This window comes from Prunus mume, linkage group LG8, assembly GCF_029339155.1.
Source record: "Prunus mume cultivar Tortuosa linkage group LG8, ASM2933915v1, whole genome shotgun sequence".
Lineage (NCBI taxonomy): Eukaryota > Viridiplantae > Streptophyta > Magnoliopsida > Rosales > Rosaceae > Prunus > Prunus mume.
The window spans coordinates 3,794,296-3,812,738 of NC_142705.1; the positions used below are offsets into that span (position 1 = coordinate 3,794,296).

General features: G+C 40.7%; 3 protein-coding genes and 2 pseudogenes across 5 annotated transcripts; 3 read left to right on the forward strand and 2 right to left on the reverse strand.

Moving 5' to 3' along the window:
* Positions 1–1,156: 1,156 nt before the first annotated feature.
* Positions 1,157–3,584, reverse strand: LOC103340816 (tRNA/rRNA methyltransferase (SpoU) family protein). The gene is given in 2 exon segments (XM_008244267.2): positions 1,157–1,718; positions 1,720–3,584. Coding segments are annotated over 2 exon segments (1,878 nt in total). The 5' UTR covers positions 3,265–3,584; the 3' UTR covers positions 1,157–1,385.
* A 568-nt stretch (positions 3,585–4,152) lies between these two features.
* CYP77B1 (cytochrome P450, family 77, subfamily B, polypeptide 1) lies at positions 4,153–6,579 on the reverse strand. Of its 2 annotated transcripts, XM_089042478.1 has the most exons (3): positions 6,420–6,579; positions 4,448–6,033; positions 4,153–4,331 (listed from the first exon to the last, which is right to left on the reverse strand). In XM_089042478.1, exon 2 carries the CDS (start codon positions 6,004–6,006, stop codon positions 4,456–4,458), a length of 1,551 nt encoding a protein of 516 aa, XP_088898604.1. In that variant the 5' UTR covers positions 6,007–6,033; positions 6,420–6,579; the 3' UTR covers positions 4,153–4,331; positions 4,448–4,455. The 2 variants fall into 2 exon arrangements, with proteins under 2 accessions (XP_088898604.1, XP_088898603.1); XM_089042477.1 differs by having other exon boundaries at positions 4,233–6,033.
* A 1,102-nt stretch (positions 6,580–7,681) lies between these two features.
* LOC103340814 (putative 3-hydroxyisobutyrate dehydrogenase-like 1, mitochondrial pseudogene) lies at positions 7,682–9,024 on the forward strand (annotated as a pseudogene). The gene has a single exon (XR_016122595.1). The product of XR_016122595.1 is annotated as a putative 3-hydroxyisobutyrate dehydrogenase-like 1, mitochondrial pseudogene (transcript).
* Positions 9,025–9,164: 140 nt separating this feature from the next.
* LOC148914534 (LRR receptor-like serine/threonine-protein kinase HSL2) lies at positions 9,165–11,350 on the forward strand (annotated as a pseudogene).
* A 1,827-nt stretch (positions 11,351–13,177) lies between these two features.
* On the forward strand, positions 13,178–17,021 carry LOC103340864 (uncharacterized). The gene is given in 4 exon segments (XM_016796258.2): positions 13,178–16,225; positions 16,338–16,631; positions 16,634–16,702; positions 16,705–17,021. Coding segments are annotated over 4 exon segments (3,024 nt in total). The 5' UTR covers positions 13,178–13,593; the 3' UTR covers positions 16,734–17,021.
* Positions 17,022–18,443: the final 1,422 nt, after the last annotated feature.

Genomic DNA, 18,443 nt, shown 5'->3' on the forward strand with positions numbered 1-18,443 from the left:
GTTCTTGTGGTCACATGGTGATGGTGGGTTAGGACTTACAAGTACAACTTCATCATATAAAAGTTATGTTTCTCGTGCATCTTCTTCGGCAACCAGGGATGGATGAGTGGTTGACTTTCGGAGCAAAATCCAGGGATGGATGAGTGACAACGTCTGATACCAACCTTCCACATATAAATAAGGACCGCATACATACATATATAAAATTCAGCTTCAAATCAAATCACCTGCTTTCACTTCTTCTATTTGACATTGCCACTTAATATTGAGGTTAATTATTATTCTTTTGATACAAACGTTGTTGAAGGAGGGGAATTTGAATACAGAATTTCAGGTGTATGGGCAACTGCAAACTACTTAAGCAACAAGTCTCTTGCGTATCAAGGTTCATTATTTTTTTTTTGGTCTGAATCAAGGTTCATTATTCAGAGGGTGGAAATTGTGGAGCCAGTGGTATAAAAACTGGCTGTCAATGGGCTGGTTACCTTAATATGCCAAGGAAAGGCAGCTGGGAGAGGGACCTATAAATAAACAGTGTTGCCAGCTTTGGAGCCGATGAACCATGTTGATGGATACATAATTAACGCGGGAAGGAACAATTTTTTATTTTATTTTCTGAGATAATGAATGACGTGGAAAGTGCAGTTCCTTTATCACACGCATCATATAACAATGAAGCCTCAGAAAATGACTTTGAAAAAGGAAGAATTCAAATCGGCTTTGCCAATGCCAAGGATGGGCAAAGATCAAAGAAAAATGAAATGCACGAAGAATCAAAGAAAAATGGGCACCTTTCAAACCACATAACGTATGCTCCAAACCAACTATATATGTGATTCCGCCCCTTTGCATTCAAGTTGGCTAGGCCAATGAGCATGCCTCCTTGTACCCAAGTTCGAGTCCCCTTCCCACTATTCACTTGTATTAAAAAAACACATTTTTTTGATATGAAGAGCCTACACTTAGCTATCAATACTGCAATCAGCAATGCAAAGCAAACCATACTTCCATATAATCTTACATTAACATGAGAATACCAAGCTCACAAATAAGAGGAAAATGGACGTGTTTTTTTTATAATGGTAAGTTGCAGGAAAGATGACAGCAGCAGTTTCATAACACAGCATCGACAATGATTAGTTGCTGTCTCTAAGTCTACTTCCAAATACTAGTAATAGCATCCGCATATATCAGTCGTACGAACTGTGTTGAGAACAATTTAATGAAAATCAAAATTGTAAACCTACTCCCTGTTTTAGATAAAGCTCTAAAAAGTGCTAATATAGCTTACAATGTTTATGATGAAAGGGCATTATCCTATTTTAATAGACTAATTTAAATGAAAAAATGTGGGGCAACAAAATCAGTGAAGTGTCTACAGAATCTCACTCAAGTTCGCCAGTCTGCTGATTAACCACATGACCATCTTTCTCATTATTGTTTCCCGTTAAGTGATGAAGAAGCACACCAGCTGCAACGCTGACATTTAAGCTCTCCACAGCCAAAAATGATCGGAACTCTTCAGCTGAGCACCCATGACTCACTTCCCCAGTTTCAATATCATCAGCTCCACCAGCACTTACATCCACAGGAATATTTCCAGGGATTCTAATCAAGTCAGTGCAAGATTTTTCCACCAAAGGCCTCAACCCGGTGCCCTCACTGCCCAGAACAAGAATTGTTGGCACACTAGGCACAACCTCATTCAATGGTATAGCCTCTGGAAGAAACAGAACCTCCAAGAACTCGCCAACCATTTTCAGCCGAGGATGTTAGGAACTGCATCATATTCTTGCAGTATCTCAACTCCATTAGCTCAAGTGAGCCTGCACTTGCTTTGCTCACAACACCACTAAGCGGGGCTGAATTCTTGGCGCATAACACCACCCCTGAAGCTCCAAAGAAGTAAGAAGACCTGATGATTGCCCCCAAATTCTGAGGATCTGTAACCTCATCCAAAGCAACCCAAAGAGAACACTTATCTTCCTCAACTGAAACAGGGTCCAATTCCTTAATTTTTACCATCTCCAATGGAGAAGCATCAAGCACGAGACCCTGATGAGGTCGATTATCAGTAGCCATATTAAGATCATGCTTGGACACATCCTTTACACTTAATCCAAGCTTATCAGCCATTATCAAAATTCTCTCAAATCCCTTCTTGTCCTTCTTCTTCCTATTATTTTTGCTCAAATCCAACCCTTCTTGAATATACAATGCATAAAATTCTCTTCTTCCAGCCGACAAAGCAGCCAAAACTGGACCAACGCCATAAACACCTTGGCCAATCATCCTAGGCACAGACGATTCTGTAGCCTCTTTCCATGTCTTCTTACCCCAATCTTCCTGCCTATTCCACCTTCGAAACTCAGGTCTCTCACGTCCAGATTTAACATCTTCCATTCCCCTGAACTTGTTTTGAATACGATCCCACCTTGGATCATCAACAGCCTCCATTTCTTCTTCTTTTTCATCTCCTTCTGTCTTGGCTTCCTCCAATCTTTTCTCCCTCCCGCGGTAATCACTTTGCCGGTCATGTGCCATACTTACCATTCCAGTTCTACTTTCTTTTCTCCCCCGTTCTGATGGGCCACTTCTCCTAACATAAGTTTCCGCTGACACCTCCCAAGAAGAACGACCAGCTTTCAACTTTGGTGCTTCCTCTAAACTCTTTGCTGATTTGTCCCAAGAGGACTTACTACTGTCTCCATCCAAGCTCCTTGCTGATTCTCCCCAAGAAGCATTATCATTAACTTCCTCTAACCTCTTAGCAGATTCCTCCCAAGAAGAAATAGATGTCTTAGCAGTAGTTGCTTTCTCCAATCCTTTTGCTCCCTTGGTTTTGTTTGCCGGCAACCACGGGAGTCTTTTACCAGCTCTTGCCACACTACTCCCTCCATTAACTTTCTGACCAGACCAACTCGAAAAGGCTCTACCTCTTATCAAAAGCCAATTCTGTGTGGCATTTTTAAGCCTGAATCCGCTAGAGACGCTTCTGGGTTTTGCAAGAACGCCACTTTCTAGGATCTTACAACAGGAATCGGTTGAAAAATGAACCAAATGGGACATCCCATACATTTTCTGACCAGACCCACATGAGGGTTTAGTGAGCTTCCCCCAAGTAAGGTTTAGTGGGGGTTTTGGAAGAGAACCAATTTGTAAAGATTGGGGCTTTGAGGTGTTGAATGGTTTAGAGCATCTGGGTCTTGAACAAATCCTTAAAGCCAAGGGAAATGCTTGGCCCCTTGTTAAATTTGTGGACATTATTGTATTCACTTAACTTCAAAATCAGAAAACTGAATTCGAAGGCATAAAACAGGTTGCAGAGAAACAACAAAACTTTAATCAAAAGCAATATCTGAAGAAAGTAAAGGGCTTTTGATTCTCTGTGTACCTTATCCACAGTCCATGCCTCATTGTATCGCTGAGCTGCTCCACTCCGAAGCTTATTGAGGAAGATGAATGAGTATTAGACCGACTGCCGATGGCGAGGAGGTTAAAACGACAACCTTGGAAGATAAGATACTCTATTCTTTTAACGACGTCGTTGTCCTAGGACATCCGAGTTGAACCAACCCGTGTGCCGACCCGACTGACTTAGGTTTGAGTAAGTGACTGAAATACCCTTTCCATGCTTCTTCGTACCTTCTTTGATTGGATACTACTTGCCTTCTCCGAAGAAGACCCTACAAATCATGGTTTGATATACATGGAAAAATAATTTATTAAAAATACAAAAGGATAAATTTCTGCATACATGTCATATTGTCATTGATAAGAATGAAGGAGCTCTTGTTTATAAGAGAATGAGTGAAGTATTTTCCTTGCTGATTTATTGTTTGATTATTTTTGGAGGTTTATTTAGCAACTAGCATTTGTTCTTGTGGATTAATGTCTTCACTTAGTTGGAGAATGTTTCAGATTCAGCTAGCGTGAATGGAGAAGACGACGATATATATATATATATATATTTGTGATGAGATCATTTTACTTCCTTTTTTTCCCATGTTTAATTTGTTAGAATAAAAACAAATTTAGTTTAGTTTTTCAAATATATTACTAAATTAGAAATATGCAAGAGAAAAAGTGTAATTAATGTTTAGCTTGGTACACTACAATATTTTTCTTTGAATTTACTTGACTTGACCGATGAATTCGAAAACTGATTGAGAGTTGGATTAAAGGCATTGTATCTAAAATCTTACAGCAATAAATTTTACAGATAAAACCTCTTCAAAACCCAACAAAATTCATAAAGGAAATCATCCCTATTTTCTTAGAGTTGGTGGATGATGCAGAATGGTTGTTGGTTGTCTTGAATGGTCTTCATCCTGAATTTAAAGCCGAAAAACAGATAAAAAACAAAAACAATTAATGTAGCAATAAAAATGTGGTAAGCCACACAGATACTAATAATAACTATAATTACTGATTAAACCAACCATACAAAAAGTATCAGACAATGATGGACGACGATGACCTAGGCAAAATAATGGCCTTGAGAGGGTTCTTCATAACAACAGTGAAAGCAAATGTCTCAGTAGGGTCGGGTGGGGCATCCGGAACCGGCAACCATTTGAAAGCCTGCACCATCCGAGCAAGCAGCAGGTTTACATGCAAAGTGCCCAAAGTCCACGCCGGGCATATCCTCCTGCCCGCTCCAAACGGTACCATCTTCACTCCTTTGGTCCCGGTAACGTCCACGTCAACCCCGTCGCCCTCCAAGAACCTCTCGGGTCGGAACTCCCCCGGATCCTCCCACAGATCCGGATCCTCAGTGACCCATGCAGTGTAAAACTCCACACTTGCATCCGCCGGAACGGTGTACCCGCCGAGCTCCGTCTCCTTCACCGCCGCGTGCGACAGGACGAAGTGGCTCGGCGGGTGTCTCCGAAACGTTTCCTTAACCACCGCAGAAAGATAGCTCATTTTTTCAACGTCACTTTCAGTCACCTCCTCCTTCCCTACACAGTCAACAATCTCATTGTAAAGCTTTTGTTGGATTTCTTGGTTCATCACCAAATGGAGCAGAGCCCACTCCAGCGTCGTGGCGCTCGTATCCGTCCCGGCATTGATGACCTCCGAGCAAAGGGTGACAAGCTCTTCCTCCCCCAACCGTTGAGCTCTTCCAGGCACCTCCAGCTCAAACAAGGAGTCAATATAAGCAGCCCCCTTGGGGCTCACCATATTACCATCACTACTTTGATTAGCTTGAACAAATGTTTTTCTGTTTCTTATGAGTGGAACCAAACACTCCAGTTGCCTCCTCCTCAGCTCCTTAGCTTCTCTCACCTGCCGGCGGAACAACGGAGTGAGGACCGGCAGAAAGTCCGGGAGCTTCGGTGTGGTCATCATCATAACGTCCTTTAAAACGGTCTCAATCGTTTTGATTTTCTCCTCGGAGATTTTAGCCCCGAAGCACAAGCATATGAGGATGCTGCAGATGGTGAGCCTGCAGTTGCTGATGACGTGGACAACGCGGCCGTTGTTGTCTGCAGCCGCCTCGGATTTGAGCCTGTCCATATGGGAGTGGATAGCCCATTTTCGGATCCAACTGCACTGCCTAATCCTGGCCGGGCTGATCAACTCGGTGACGAAGTTTCGGCGCAAGGTGCGCCAGACAGGGCCGTACTCGGCGGAGTTGATGGCGCACTTGCCGACGCTGAAGAGGAGGCGGATGGGGGAGTCAGCGGGGCGGCTTGCGAACTCGGGACCTCTCTGGACGAGGCCTTCGTGGATGAGATCGGAGCTGGTGACGATGATGAGAGTGCGTTGCCCCATTTGCATGCTGAAGATGGGACCATATTTTGCACGTAAATCACGGACTACAAAGATGAAGGGCCGACGCTGGAGGATGACTTGGATCAGGTTTCCCACCACTGGCCAACCTGGCGGCCCCGGGGGCAGATTCCTCCGTCCTCCGCCAGTCACCGACCAGTAGCGCCACCAGAGCAGGAGAAACACGAGCCCCAAACACAGGAACAAGATGTCCATTATCATCTCCATAGATCACTACGTAGCTTAGCTGCTTAGCTATATATGCAATATATGTAACAAATAAAAAGCAACAACTTAATCAGCTCAACCAATAAATAATGTAATGACTTTAGACGACGTACATATCATTAAGTCTCATGCAACATGTGACACCCTTCACTTCTCACCCAAAATAACTCTATATGTATAGATCTAGAGAGCAACTTCTCAGTAGCCAAAAACATAAAAACATAAAAACAAAAAACTCAAAGAAATAAATGAAATATAAATGAAGAGAAGAAGAATGTAACAAGTTTGTAACACAGCAAGCCTAAGCAAAAGCTGTATAACAAAGCGTCCTCAAAATCAAAGAAAAGCTTACGACGCTTAAAGCAAAAACTACGAGAGAGAGAGAGATGTGCTTGAAGTTGCAGACTAGATACCTTCGGCGCAGCGCAGGAGCTCAATTTTGGAGCGCACACAGTCTCTCTCCAGTTAAAAGCAGTTTTTTTTATTTCCTTTTTTGTGAATCAAGACCACAGAAGACTAGTTAGCAGTCCATCTCATAATCTCTAGGATTTGTATGGTTTGTTGGAGATCATAAATGGAGATTCACCTACTCATTTTACGCCACCTGCTGCTGATTTCAACTGGTCAAACAGCTTCACGCGTTCTTCTGCGATTGCGTCCTCCCTTTTCTGACAGCAATGAATTCCATTGGTTGGTCTGGTGAAAGTGTCATTACTTAGGGCATCTCATTTAGAGCTAGGGTTCTATGATTTATTTTGATTTGTGCATTTTTCTTTTAACTTATATTATGTTCATGTATTTTATGCGATGTTAATTTTTTTTTTTCTCATTTATGATCATTTTAACAACAAAATAATCAAATTTATATGAGATTCCGGAACAACGAACACATATAAACACTTTAATTTGTTTGGTAGTTGCATAAATTAGAGATCATTATTATTCTATTATACTCTGGCTTGTGAACTAGTTCCTATATCAAGAGATAAATGTCAGTTTCATGCTTGCATTACATAGCCTCTTTGCACGCGCGGCACTCGGTTCTGAGCTTGCAAGAGGCTTATTTTAAAAATTTAAATTTATTTTAGAATTAAAAATAATAATTGGTAGTTGTGTTCCATAAAAATAGAATCCATTATCTGATTTTTCTTTTAATTTTAATTTTTTTAAATATGAAAAAGTGTGAATTTACCATATTATCCTCATTTAATTAATCATTTCAATTCTTAATGCTTATATTAATCAATGACATTTTCTGGTATTTTGAATGTTTTACCATGCTCTGCCTTTTGCTTTATATATATAGATTAATATGAAATCAGTTAGTTCAAAAGATTCACTCTTCATATCAATTCCAATGTTAATACTCTGGTTTTGGGATAGGTGGTGGTGTCTTGTTTATCTTCTTCTCTTTTTTTTTCGCCAAATTTAAGAAGGGAGAGGACTTTTCTCACACATTACTAAGGCGTCGTTTATCAGTTTCGAAAAAATTTCAATAACTTTTCATATTTGATATAAAAATCGAAGATGGGTTGCATAACTTCAGATCCATGGTCAAGCCCATTTGGTTGTTGGCTTTGTGTCTAAACCCAAACCTTGGCGGGTTTTGCCTCTTGCCCAATTGGAGAACCCGCCACCTTGCTCTTAACATCAACCGTTGATTTTCTATGAAAAATAATGAGAACCGCAAAGTCACCGTCCGCTTATACAAAATGAGATAATGCGATGACAATGAAAATAGTCAAACACATTTCGCTTCCACTCCTTCGCCCAGTCTCTCACTTCACCGGTCTCTCCCGCCTCTGCCTCCGCCGTTCGATGGCCACCGCGACGTCATCCGACTCCACCGTGAGCCCATCAAACACCCGGGTCGGGTGGATCGGCACCGGCGTTATGGGCCGGTCCATGTGTACCCATCTCCTCAAAGCCGGCTACTCCCTTACCGTCTTCAACCGCACCCTCTCCAAGGCCCAGCCCCTCGTCGACCTCGGGGCCCACCTGGCTCACTCCCCCAACGCCGTCGCCTCCCAATCGGACGTCGTCTTCTCCATCGTCGGCTACCCCTCCGACGTCCGCTCCGTCCTCCTGGACCCCACCACAGGGGCCCTCTCGGGCCTCCGACCCGGCGGCATCCTCGTGGACATGACCACCTCCGAACCCTCCCTCGCCGTCGAGATTTCCTCGGCCGCCGCCGCCAAATCCTGCTTCTCAGTCGACGCTCCGGTCACTGGCGGCGACGTCGGCGCCAAAAACGGAACTCTGGCGATCCTTGCCGGCGGGGACGAAAACGTCATCCTCAAGCTAGCACCTTTATTTGCTCTCATGGGTAAAGTTAATTACATGGGTGGCAGTGGAAAAGGGCAGTTCGCGAAGCTAGCGAATCAGATAGTCATAGCCTCAACCATGGTGGGTCTGGTGGAGGGCATGGTCTTTGCTCACAAGGCTGGTCTCGATGTGGGTCTGTTCTTAAATGCGATCAAAGTGGGTGCGGCTGGTTCAAAGTTGCTGGATTCGTATGGAGGTAGGATTTTGAAGAGGGATTTCGAGCCGGGATTCTATGTGAACCACTTTGTGAAGGACTTGGGCATTTGCTTGAAGGAATGCCAGAACATGGGTTTGGCTTTGCCTGGATTGGCTCTGGCTCAGCAGCTTTACTTGTCGTTGAAGGCTCATGGGGAAGGCAATTTGGGTACCCAGGCGCTTATTGTGGCTCTGGAGCGCCTTAATAATGTTTCACTTGAATCTGCCCCTGCAAAATAAAGACTCTCTGCGAGCATAGTTGTATCAAATTTATGGAGGCAAAGGCAATCAATGTGAGTTGGTATGGGGTTGAATCTTCACCAATTCTTATATTGTGTCAAATTTGTGGGTTTTACTGATAGAGAAAGTTTAAGAAAAATAAAACCTTTTAGATGTTAATATGTTTGGTTCATAAAGTATCAACTCCAGCAATGTGAAAGTAGCCCAGCTATTGATTTCTGAAGGAAAAATGTTGCATTCCCATTTTTATCTTCTAAACTGACTTTTAGATGTTCTCATTATGTTCTAAATGACTCCTTCCCTCCTCCCGTTCTCTGTTAGGCACTAATGGATACCGTTGTTTCAACTATCAGCTAGTCCGCTCATTGAAAACAGAGTCAAAGGCCAAATATGTAGATATTAAGCATTTAGCTATAGACTATACTGGACCTAGATTTGACATGGATCATACATGTTGAGAAATGGATAATTAAGAAACTGAACTGTGTTGGCTGAGTTTGTCACTTTCTGCATGATTCGTTTTCTTCTCTTGGTTACGGGTTTGGTCGTTTTTGTTTGTTTTAGAATTGCTCTCTTTTGTGGAAGAAATTTGTTTTTTCTTTCTTTTTCGGTATGGTGGGTTTATCATCATTCTTCTTTTCAATACTCATTTTGGATTATGGCTATGTTTATTTGCTAAACTGACTAAAATCTAATTGAAAATAGTTGTTCATCAATGGTGAAAAGAGTATAGTTTTCAACTAGAACTTGAAATTGGTAAAGAAAAGTGCTCTTCTAGTGGGATTCTAGGTGATTAACATGTCCTCAAAGCAAGTCGTAAATAGAAAAACGTTGTACAGTCCTGCTTTTGCCCTAAAAACGAATGAGTGAGGGGCTTAACTTTATTAGCACAAAAGTATAGTTATCTTCAGACTAGACTGAGAATTAGACTGAAATAATTAATACGTACATTCAGTTATTTCAAAAGCCAAAAAATACCAATTATGTATGAAAAAAAAGGAAGAATCAGAGACCAGTAAAGATGACAATTGCAATTGCTATAATTGATGGTAATCAGAACAAGGAAATACTGAGTCAAACAAATTCTCCCTCCCTAGGTGTTACTTGTTATCCAGGCTTTCGACCATAGCCATTCTCATATGTTTTAGACAAAGGATCGATATGCCTTAACTTCACCATTTCAGGGTATATTTCTTCCCTGTGAATGCTTGCAACTCTGGCTCTTCTTCCTTGTCAGAGGGCTCCTGCCTACTGCTGTTGTTTGGGGAAACTTTTGGGGTTTCATTCATGGGCCGGTTGACATTTGAACCAAACACAAGCTTTCCAGAATGTTGAAATGAAGCAGAAGCTGATGACTCAGAACCCTTATTGGTTCCATTTCCACTCTCCATTTGGTGCTTCTTGAGTACAGGAGGAGAGGAAACTGTAGGCGCAATGGATTGTGTCAAGACCAGTTTTCCATCCAATTGTCTTGTTGAACCAGTAAAGGGACTGAACTTTGCTATCTTTTGAGGTGGCTCTTCATCTTCTTCAGCTTCTTGTGGTCTCTTCTTTGGCCGAGTGGATGGTGCTGGCCTCTTTCAGTCGGTATCAACTATACTGATTGCAGAGGAGGGCTTTGTTTCAATTATGTTGATGTAATACTTCTTACTGTTATAAGGAACCATGATAGTGTCACCCAGCTCCAAAACGGCTTTAGGGTTTTAGATGTCAAGAAAGTCCTCGGTGTGAGGTTGCAGTTTGACATATGTTCCCCTCACAAGGCTTTTGTTTTTGACATGAACATGGTCACCCACTTATCATTCTTTTGGTCAAGAGGTTATTGGAAGAGAAACGGATCAGATTCTGATTGGGAGCTCACCTCATTTCAGAGGTTGAATTTCAGTGGCAAAAATTCTCTCAGGATTGACAGAAAGTAATATGATTGGAAGTGGCAGATCAAGAAAAGTTTATCGTGTTCCTGTCAATCCTACAGGCGATGTTATTTCCCTGAAAAAGATTTGGAAAGATAAGAACTTAGAAGAGAAGCTTGAAAAATAATTTCTTGCAGAAGTGAAGATATTGAGTTTCATTCGACATGCCAACATAGTGAAGCTGATGTGCTGTATATCCAAGGACAATTCAAAACTTCTTGTCTATGAGTACTCGGACAATCGAAGCCTGGATGGATGGCTGCATAAGAGAAACAGGCCATCCAATCTCTCGAGGTCAGTCCAACGTCCTGTGCTGGACTGGCCTAAGAGGTTGCACATTGCCGTGGGTGCAGCTGGGGCCTCTGCTATATGCATCACTACTGTGTGCCACCAGTTGTGCATCGAGACGTGAAATCGATTGAGTAACATTTCGTTGGACTCTGATTTTGGTCTAGCCAAGATGCTGAATAGGCATGGACTAAACTATACAAAAGGCCTTAATCTAATATGCTCAAGACAAAAGATTATGATTGATAGAGATGACCGGGTCCATCGAAGAATTACCACCAAACTTCATACAATATGAAAATAATTTTTCTTATTTCTTTTGTCGTGCGAACGTGATAATATAATTGATTGATAATTAATTAATATCTAAAGAAATTTCTTTTGACGTGTGAACGTGTTATCAGCAAGGTCCTTGTCCTTGACGCTTGGTTTTTGTTTTTGACTCAAAAGTTCACAAGCGACGCACAAAGTTTGAGTGGTAGTGTTAGAAGAAAGGCCAAGATTGGTCAACAAAGACTTGCATTTCTTTTTTCCAGCATCTTGGTTGTTGGCCCCCCATCTGCATCTGCATCTGCATGCATACTGCTTTTCACTATCAGCTGTTTGACAGAATACAAATCTATTTCCACCAAAACCCATTGATATCATCACTCAACTTTTCTCCAAAGTTCAAAGCCCACATGAATTGAAATTTTGTGCATCTTCTGGAACTGGAAAACTTGCTTGTCTTGTCCTCAAAACCAGAATTCATGCCGCGGAAACAAACCAACTTCTGAACCTCCATCACCAAATGACTAAACCAACCCCAACATCTTCTCTCCACACCCATCTCTGCTTCCTTCTCTTCCTCCCCCTCCTCCTCATCAGCCATGCCAACTCTCTGTCATTGCAAGATCAAGAACAAGCTGTTCTGCTAAAACTAAAGTCATACTTGCATTTCATTATTTTATTTTGTTACACCAGTGTATATTAATTTAATGATAAAATCATCATATATTATTCAATTTCATATTAATTTTAAATTAAAGATAATATAATTTTATTATCTAGGTTTTTCTAACATTAGAATTTTTTTAATTATACATTATTATTCTCAAATTATAAATTTCTCATTGTTTATAATAATTTTAGCCTTTATTTAAAATATTTTTTGAGAACAAAAATTAGCAAAAATATGCATGAAAAATAACTTACATATTATTATTCTCAAATTATCTTACCAGACACGTTTTTACTGTTTTTGTAAATTGCTGAGCGTGACATCATGTGCAGGGAAGTTTTTCTCCATAAAAGGGTCAGTGCCTGTTAGCCTGTTTTGACTGGTCGATTATTCATCACCATTGTGTTGTGTGTGATAATAATAGGATCATCTTCTTGTTCTTTATCTTCCATTGAAATTAAATGAAATCAGTGGAGGATTGGCAATTAATTCTCAGCCAGTTGTTCGTATCCTTTCTTTCTTTCTTTATTTTCCTTTTTAATGTTTTCAAATCGCTGTATTTTAAGTAGACGAGGACTAAATATATTAGAATCCTTAGCGGTTTCTTTGGTCAAATGTGGCTGTGTCTGGTAACTGTACCTGCTTTGCAAGGGAAAAAGATAAAGGAAGCAAAGAAAAAAAACTCTAAAGACGTAAAAAAGACGCGTGCGATTGCACCCAAAAAAAAGAAGCTGCTAGTATGAACTGATCAACTTGGTCGTGGCAATTATCCTTCTCTTCTCCCTTTCATCTCTTTTTCCCATCTCTGTTTTGACTTGCAACTCAGGCGTCTCGATCGGTTCGAACTCTCATAATATCGTAATTAGATGCGTGTGAGGAATCATCTCTTTTCTTTGCTCCTTAGTTAACTTTCCACATGCAGCATCTTCACATGCATTGTAAAGAATCTATTGTGCATCTTCTGGGAACACATTGGTCACCATTATTAACTGATCCTGTTAGAAAAACAGCTTTTCTGAAGTATATTCTTCTCAAACCAGAAAAGAATAATCATTCTTCAATTCTTTATCTCTGTTGTTTCTTCTCTTGCTTTTTTATTTTTATGGATATGCAAAATTCATTTATCCCGTATATTTCTATCTGTCAACTCTCTAGATATTGTATTATATATATATATATATATATTTTAATAAAAACTATCCAATATATATGGAGATATTTATGGCCTCCAATTAGACGTTCTACCAATTCGCCTCCTGTGGAAAACTTCGTCAAAAAGTTAAGCCTAACACTCTCAAGTTGAAATCTGATATGATTCATGTCTAAATAACTGGACTGTGTCAAACGTCTGATATACAATATAATAATAACACCGGCGTTAGATAGAATAATAGGATAAAGATAATAATTTCACTTGTATTTTACCTCTCTCTTAAAAACAGCCGTTGCAATTTGTTTGACTTTGTCCGATTGATATCTTAAAAAGCTACTCAAAAGAAATCCACTGCCCTCAAAACCAAAATTCAACATGCAATTAATTCTCAGCCAGTTGTTCGTATCCTTTCTTTCTTTCTTTATTTTCCTTTTTAATCTGTCCTTCCCCATTACCAAACTAAACCACACGTCTTCACTTCACCAGAGTTTAAAACCGCGGGGACAGACCAACTTCTGAACCTCCATCACAAAATGACTAAACTCAGGCCAACATCTTCTCTCCAAACCCATCTCTGCTTCCTTCTCTTCCTCCTCCTCCTCCTCATCAGCCATGCCAACTCTCAGTCATTGCAAGACCGAGAACAAGCTGTCCTGCTAAAACTAAAGTCATACTTGCAATCTCCACCGTTCCTCAGCCATTGGATTCCATCAACATCAAACACTTCCCACTGTTCCTGGCGGCCTGAGATCACCTGCACAAACAACTCCGTCACCGGATTGTCTCTGTTCCACACGAACATCACCCTATCAGTTCCACCTTTCATTTGTGATCTCAAGAACCTCACACTCATTGATCTCAGCTACAACTACTTTCCTGGAGAGTTCCCAAAAGCTTTCTACAACTGTTCAAAGCTACAGTACTTGGACCTCTCTCAAAACTACTTTGTTGGCAAGATTCCTGATGGTATCGACAGCCTGCGTCGGCTTCGATACCTTAACCTTGCCCGTAACAACTTTTCTGGTGACATACCTGTGGCTATTGGCCGGTTACAAGAGCTCAGGAACCTGCAGCTGTGCATGAACGAGTTTAATGGTTCCGTTCCGCCAGAGATAGGTAATTTGTCCAATCTTGAAGACCTAAATCTCTCTTACAATGTAAAACTTGTGCCATGGAACCTGCTTTCCAATTTCACCAGGTTGAAAAAGTTGAAGACTCTATGTATACGCCAATCGTATTTGGTTGGAGAACTCCCTGGAACAATTGGGGAAATGGAAGCACTGGAAGAATTGGATTTGGCAATCAATAGTTTGAGTGGGACAATCCCAAGTGGTTTGTTTCTCTTGGAGAATTTAAGTATAATCCATCTCTTCCAGAACATACTGTCTGGGGATGTACCTCAAATGGTTGAAGCATTGAACTTGAGTGCTATTGATCTTTCTGGAAACTATTTGACAGGGCCAATACCAGAAGATTATGGAAAGCTTACCAAGCTAACAGTGTTAGCTTTGTCTTATAACGATTTCTCAGGTGAGATTCCAACAAACATTGGCCGTCTCCCGAATCTCATAAATTTCAAATTGTCCAACAATAATTTGTCAGGAACATTGCATCCAGACTTTGGGAGGTATTCAGAGCTTGAAAGTTTCGAAGTTTCGGTCAATAGGCTCACTGGCAAACTCCCAGACAATCTGTGCTATTGGGGTAAGCTGCTAGGACTTGAAGCTTATGAGAACAATCTCACTGGGGAGTTACCAACCTCTCTAGGAAATTGCAGTAGTTTGTCCACCGTGAAGGTTTATGATAATGGGTTGTCTGGAAACATTCCTAGTGGCATGTGGACAGCACCAAACTTGAGTTCTGTGCTGATGAGCAACAATTCTTTTACCGGCGAGCTTCCTGAGAAGATGTCTTGGAATCTTTCGCGGCTGGAAATCAGAGATAACAGATTTTCAGGTAACATTCCAGCCGGGGTGTCTTCCTGGACGAATTTGCAGGTTTTTGACGCCGGTAATAACTTCTTTAATGGCACTGTTCCTCAGGAACTAACCTCTCTTTCTAGCTTAATTACTCTTTATCTTGATCAGAATAAGCTTACCGGCTTCCTTCCAACAGATATTATATCATGGAAAACACTCTATACCCTTAATTTCAGTCGAAATCAACTGTATGGACCAATTCCAGCGAAACTTGGTCTTCTACCAGGCCTTGCTGAGCTAGACCTTTCAGAAAACCAACTTTCTGGCCAAATTCCAGCTCAACTTGGGCGTCTGAAGCTCAACAATCTCAATCTCTCGTCCAATCACCTATCTGGGAAGATTCCAATTGAATTTGAAAATGCTGCTTATGACAGAAGCTTCTTGGACAATCAAGGTCTCTGTGCAACTAGCCCATCAGCAAAACTCAAGATATGCAACCGTAAGTCTGGCAAAATTTCGTCTAAATATCTTGCATTGATCTTAACTTTCGGCATACTTTTGTCCTTGTTGGCTTTGTCCTTATCATTCTTCATGGTCAGAGCTTATTGGAAGAGAAATAGATCAGATTCTAATTGGAAGCTCACCCGATTTCAGAGGCTGAATTTCACAGAGTCAAAAATTATCTCAGGGGTTACAGAAAATAATCTGGTTGGAAGTGGAGGATCAGGAAAAGTTTATCGTGTTCCTGTGAATCGTACAGGCGATGTTGTTGCTGTGAAAAAGATTTCGAATGATACGAACTTAGAAGAGAAGCTTGAAAAAGAATTTCTTGCAGAAGTGAAGATATTGAGTTCCATTCGACATGCCAACATAGTGAAGCTGATGTGCTGTATATCCAAGGACAATTCAAAACTTCTTGTCTATGAGTACTTGGAGAATCGAAGCCTGGATCAATGGCTTCACAAGAGAAATTGGCCATCCAATCTCACGAGTTCAGACCACCATGTTGTGCTGGACTGGCCTAAGAGGTTGCAGATTGCAGTGGGAGCTGCTCGGGGCCTCTGCTACATGCATCACTACTGTGTGCCACCTGTTGTGCATCGAGACATGAAATCGAGTAACATTTTGTTGGACTCTGATTTTAATGCAAAAATAGCAGATTTTGGTCTAGCCAAGATGCTGGTCAAGGAAGGAGAACTCGCTACAATGTCGGCCGTTGCTGGCACCCCCGGCTACTTTGCTCCAGGTAAACCTTACACCCCCACAAATGTTGGAGTTAGTTCCTGAAGAAATGTGGTTTATTTTTCCTTTGTTTCTATTAGCAATCTCAGTATATGGTTTTTATGACTTGAATGCAGAATTTGGCTATACAAGACGAATGAATGAGAAGATCGATGTATACAGTTTTGGTGTCATCCTTCTGGAGTTGACCACAGGTAGGGAAGCTAAGGACGAACACACTAATCTTGTTGAATGGGCATGGCGCCATTTTGAAAAACGCAACCCTCTTGCCGATGCTCTGGACGAGGACATCAGAGAACCTTGTTGGTTGGATGAAATGTGCTTTGTTTTCACACTTGCCATCCGTTGCACCCAAAGACTTCCTTGTGATAGGCCTTCAATGATGGAGGTTGTGCGGATCTTGAACAGATGCGGCAACCGTTAGGTTGCAGAGAAAAGACCGAGCATGTTGCCGCTCCTCTGCTCAAGCGGTTATTGGAAGACATAATGGTAGTTTAGCAACAAATGTGTGATAGACTTTGTTGAGTTTAAGAAGAGGGATTGGAAGTAAAATTTGTATAGTTTTCCAATCATAATAACGCAAGCATATGGCAAACCGGTCTGCGGATGCCGTTGCCTCGCTTGCCAGAAAGGGGATGTGCTTGGAGTCGTGGCTTGTGCGACCTCCATCCTCTCTAGTTCTTTTGGTGTTTTTGCTTCCTGTTCTTGTTTTTAGTTCTTTGGTATGGTGTGTCTGTCCTGTTTGTTTGGTTGGGTTTGGCTCCCCTTGCCGGTTGGCTTTTTTGATATCTTTGTAAAAATATGGCAAACTCAAACAATATGCTGAAATTAGGATTCATTATTAATCTATTATACAATATGGCTTGTGATCTACTTCCTTTATCAGGAGATGAATGACAGTTTCATGCTTACTTTATGTTGAAATAAAAAAATTCACAAAAAAAGAAAGAAGGGCTTGGGTTTGCCTAAGCCCACGTCCAGCAAGCATTGTCTAATACAGATGATAAGTGTTTCATAAAAAAAAAGTAAATCCAATTATCCAATAAGCTTTTCAAATTTTAAAAGCAAGAGATAAAACAATTCAAAAGTGGGTTGATCCCACGTGAAAATCTCCTCATCTCCTTGAAGCTGGGTAATAAGAGGAGTTCTAAAAAAATGGGAATTTGACCAACCAATGAAATCTCTCAAGAGAGGTTGGTGGTTCCTGTATTTGTGGAGCTGATTATTCAATATTTGAATGAAGCATCCTACACTAAAGAAATTTCTCATATGTAGCCTACAAAAAGCAAGGCTATAAAGGAAAAGGAGAGAGAAGAAAAAAGGGAGCTGCTGCTGGAAAAATTGCTAGAGCACAGAGACAAAAGAAATTGTCATAGGTATATTGTCATCTCAATTAATTTCTGTGTGGTGGCAACCCAAATCCAAGTTGGGGGCAACCCTTGAATCAATTTATTGGATGATAAATCCATGTTGGGTGACAACCATTAAATCAAATTCTTGGATGATAAATTCATGTTGGTTGGCAACCCTTAAATTACATATATGGATAGCAAATCCATAAGATGATTCCCGTTCAATAAAGCTCTGCCAAGCAAAAGGAAATCCATGGAAGAAAAAAAAAGATGTTTTGGGAGTTAATTCCAAAATGTGCAGAAAAAACGAGAAAGTTGTATCAATTTCTTTTTCTCTCTTAGCACACTTATCAATTTATTTTTCTCTCTGAGAATAAGTCCCTCTAAATAATGAGAAGTTTGGGTGGTGGTGCAATTGTTCTCCAAGTCTGTCAAGACTATAATTCCTTCACAACTCCACTCTTGAAATCCTAATTTGATAATGACTCCTTCAGCTAAAAGGATGAGCTTCACGCTGGTGTTGTTTCGCGAAGACCACAGTTGTGGGCCAGTTTTTGTTCATGGGTCAATCAAGATATCAAGGGCTTGTAAACAGATTAATGGGTTGTTTGCCCATTAATTCTCAAGAACCCAAAATATTTAATGGGTGATCCAAATTAACACTCAAAAATTTATAGAGGCTCAAATTGTTCAATTTTAAAATCTTGAAAATCATATTTGGGTCCAAATGCAAATGTTAATTGTAGAAAATTAGTGGGTTCATAAAAATTGCTCATTATTTTTTTCTTCGACATTGACAATAAGAAAATGGTACAAAACCATCCAAACTTTTCTCATGGGTCATTTACCTATGAAAATCTTAAAATCTCC

What these genes read in the sequence shown, in the direction of transcription:
- CYP77B1 (XM_089042478.1), bottom strand. Translation starts at nt 6,006, where the DNA reads ATGGAGATGATAATGGACATCTTGTTCCTGTGTTTGGGGCTCGTGTTT.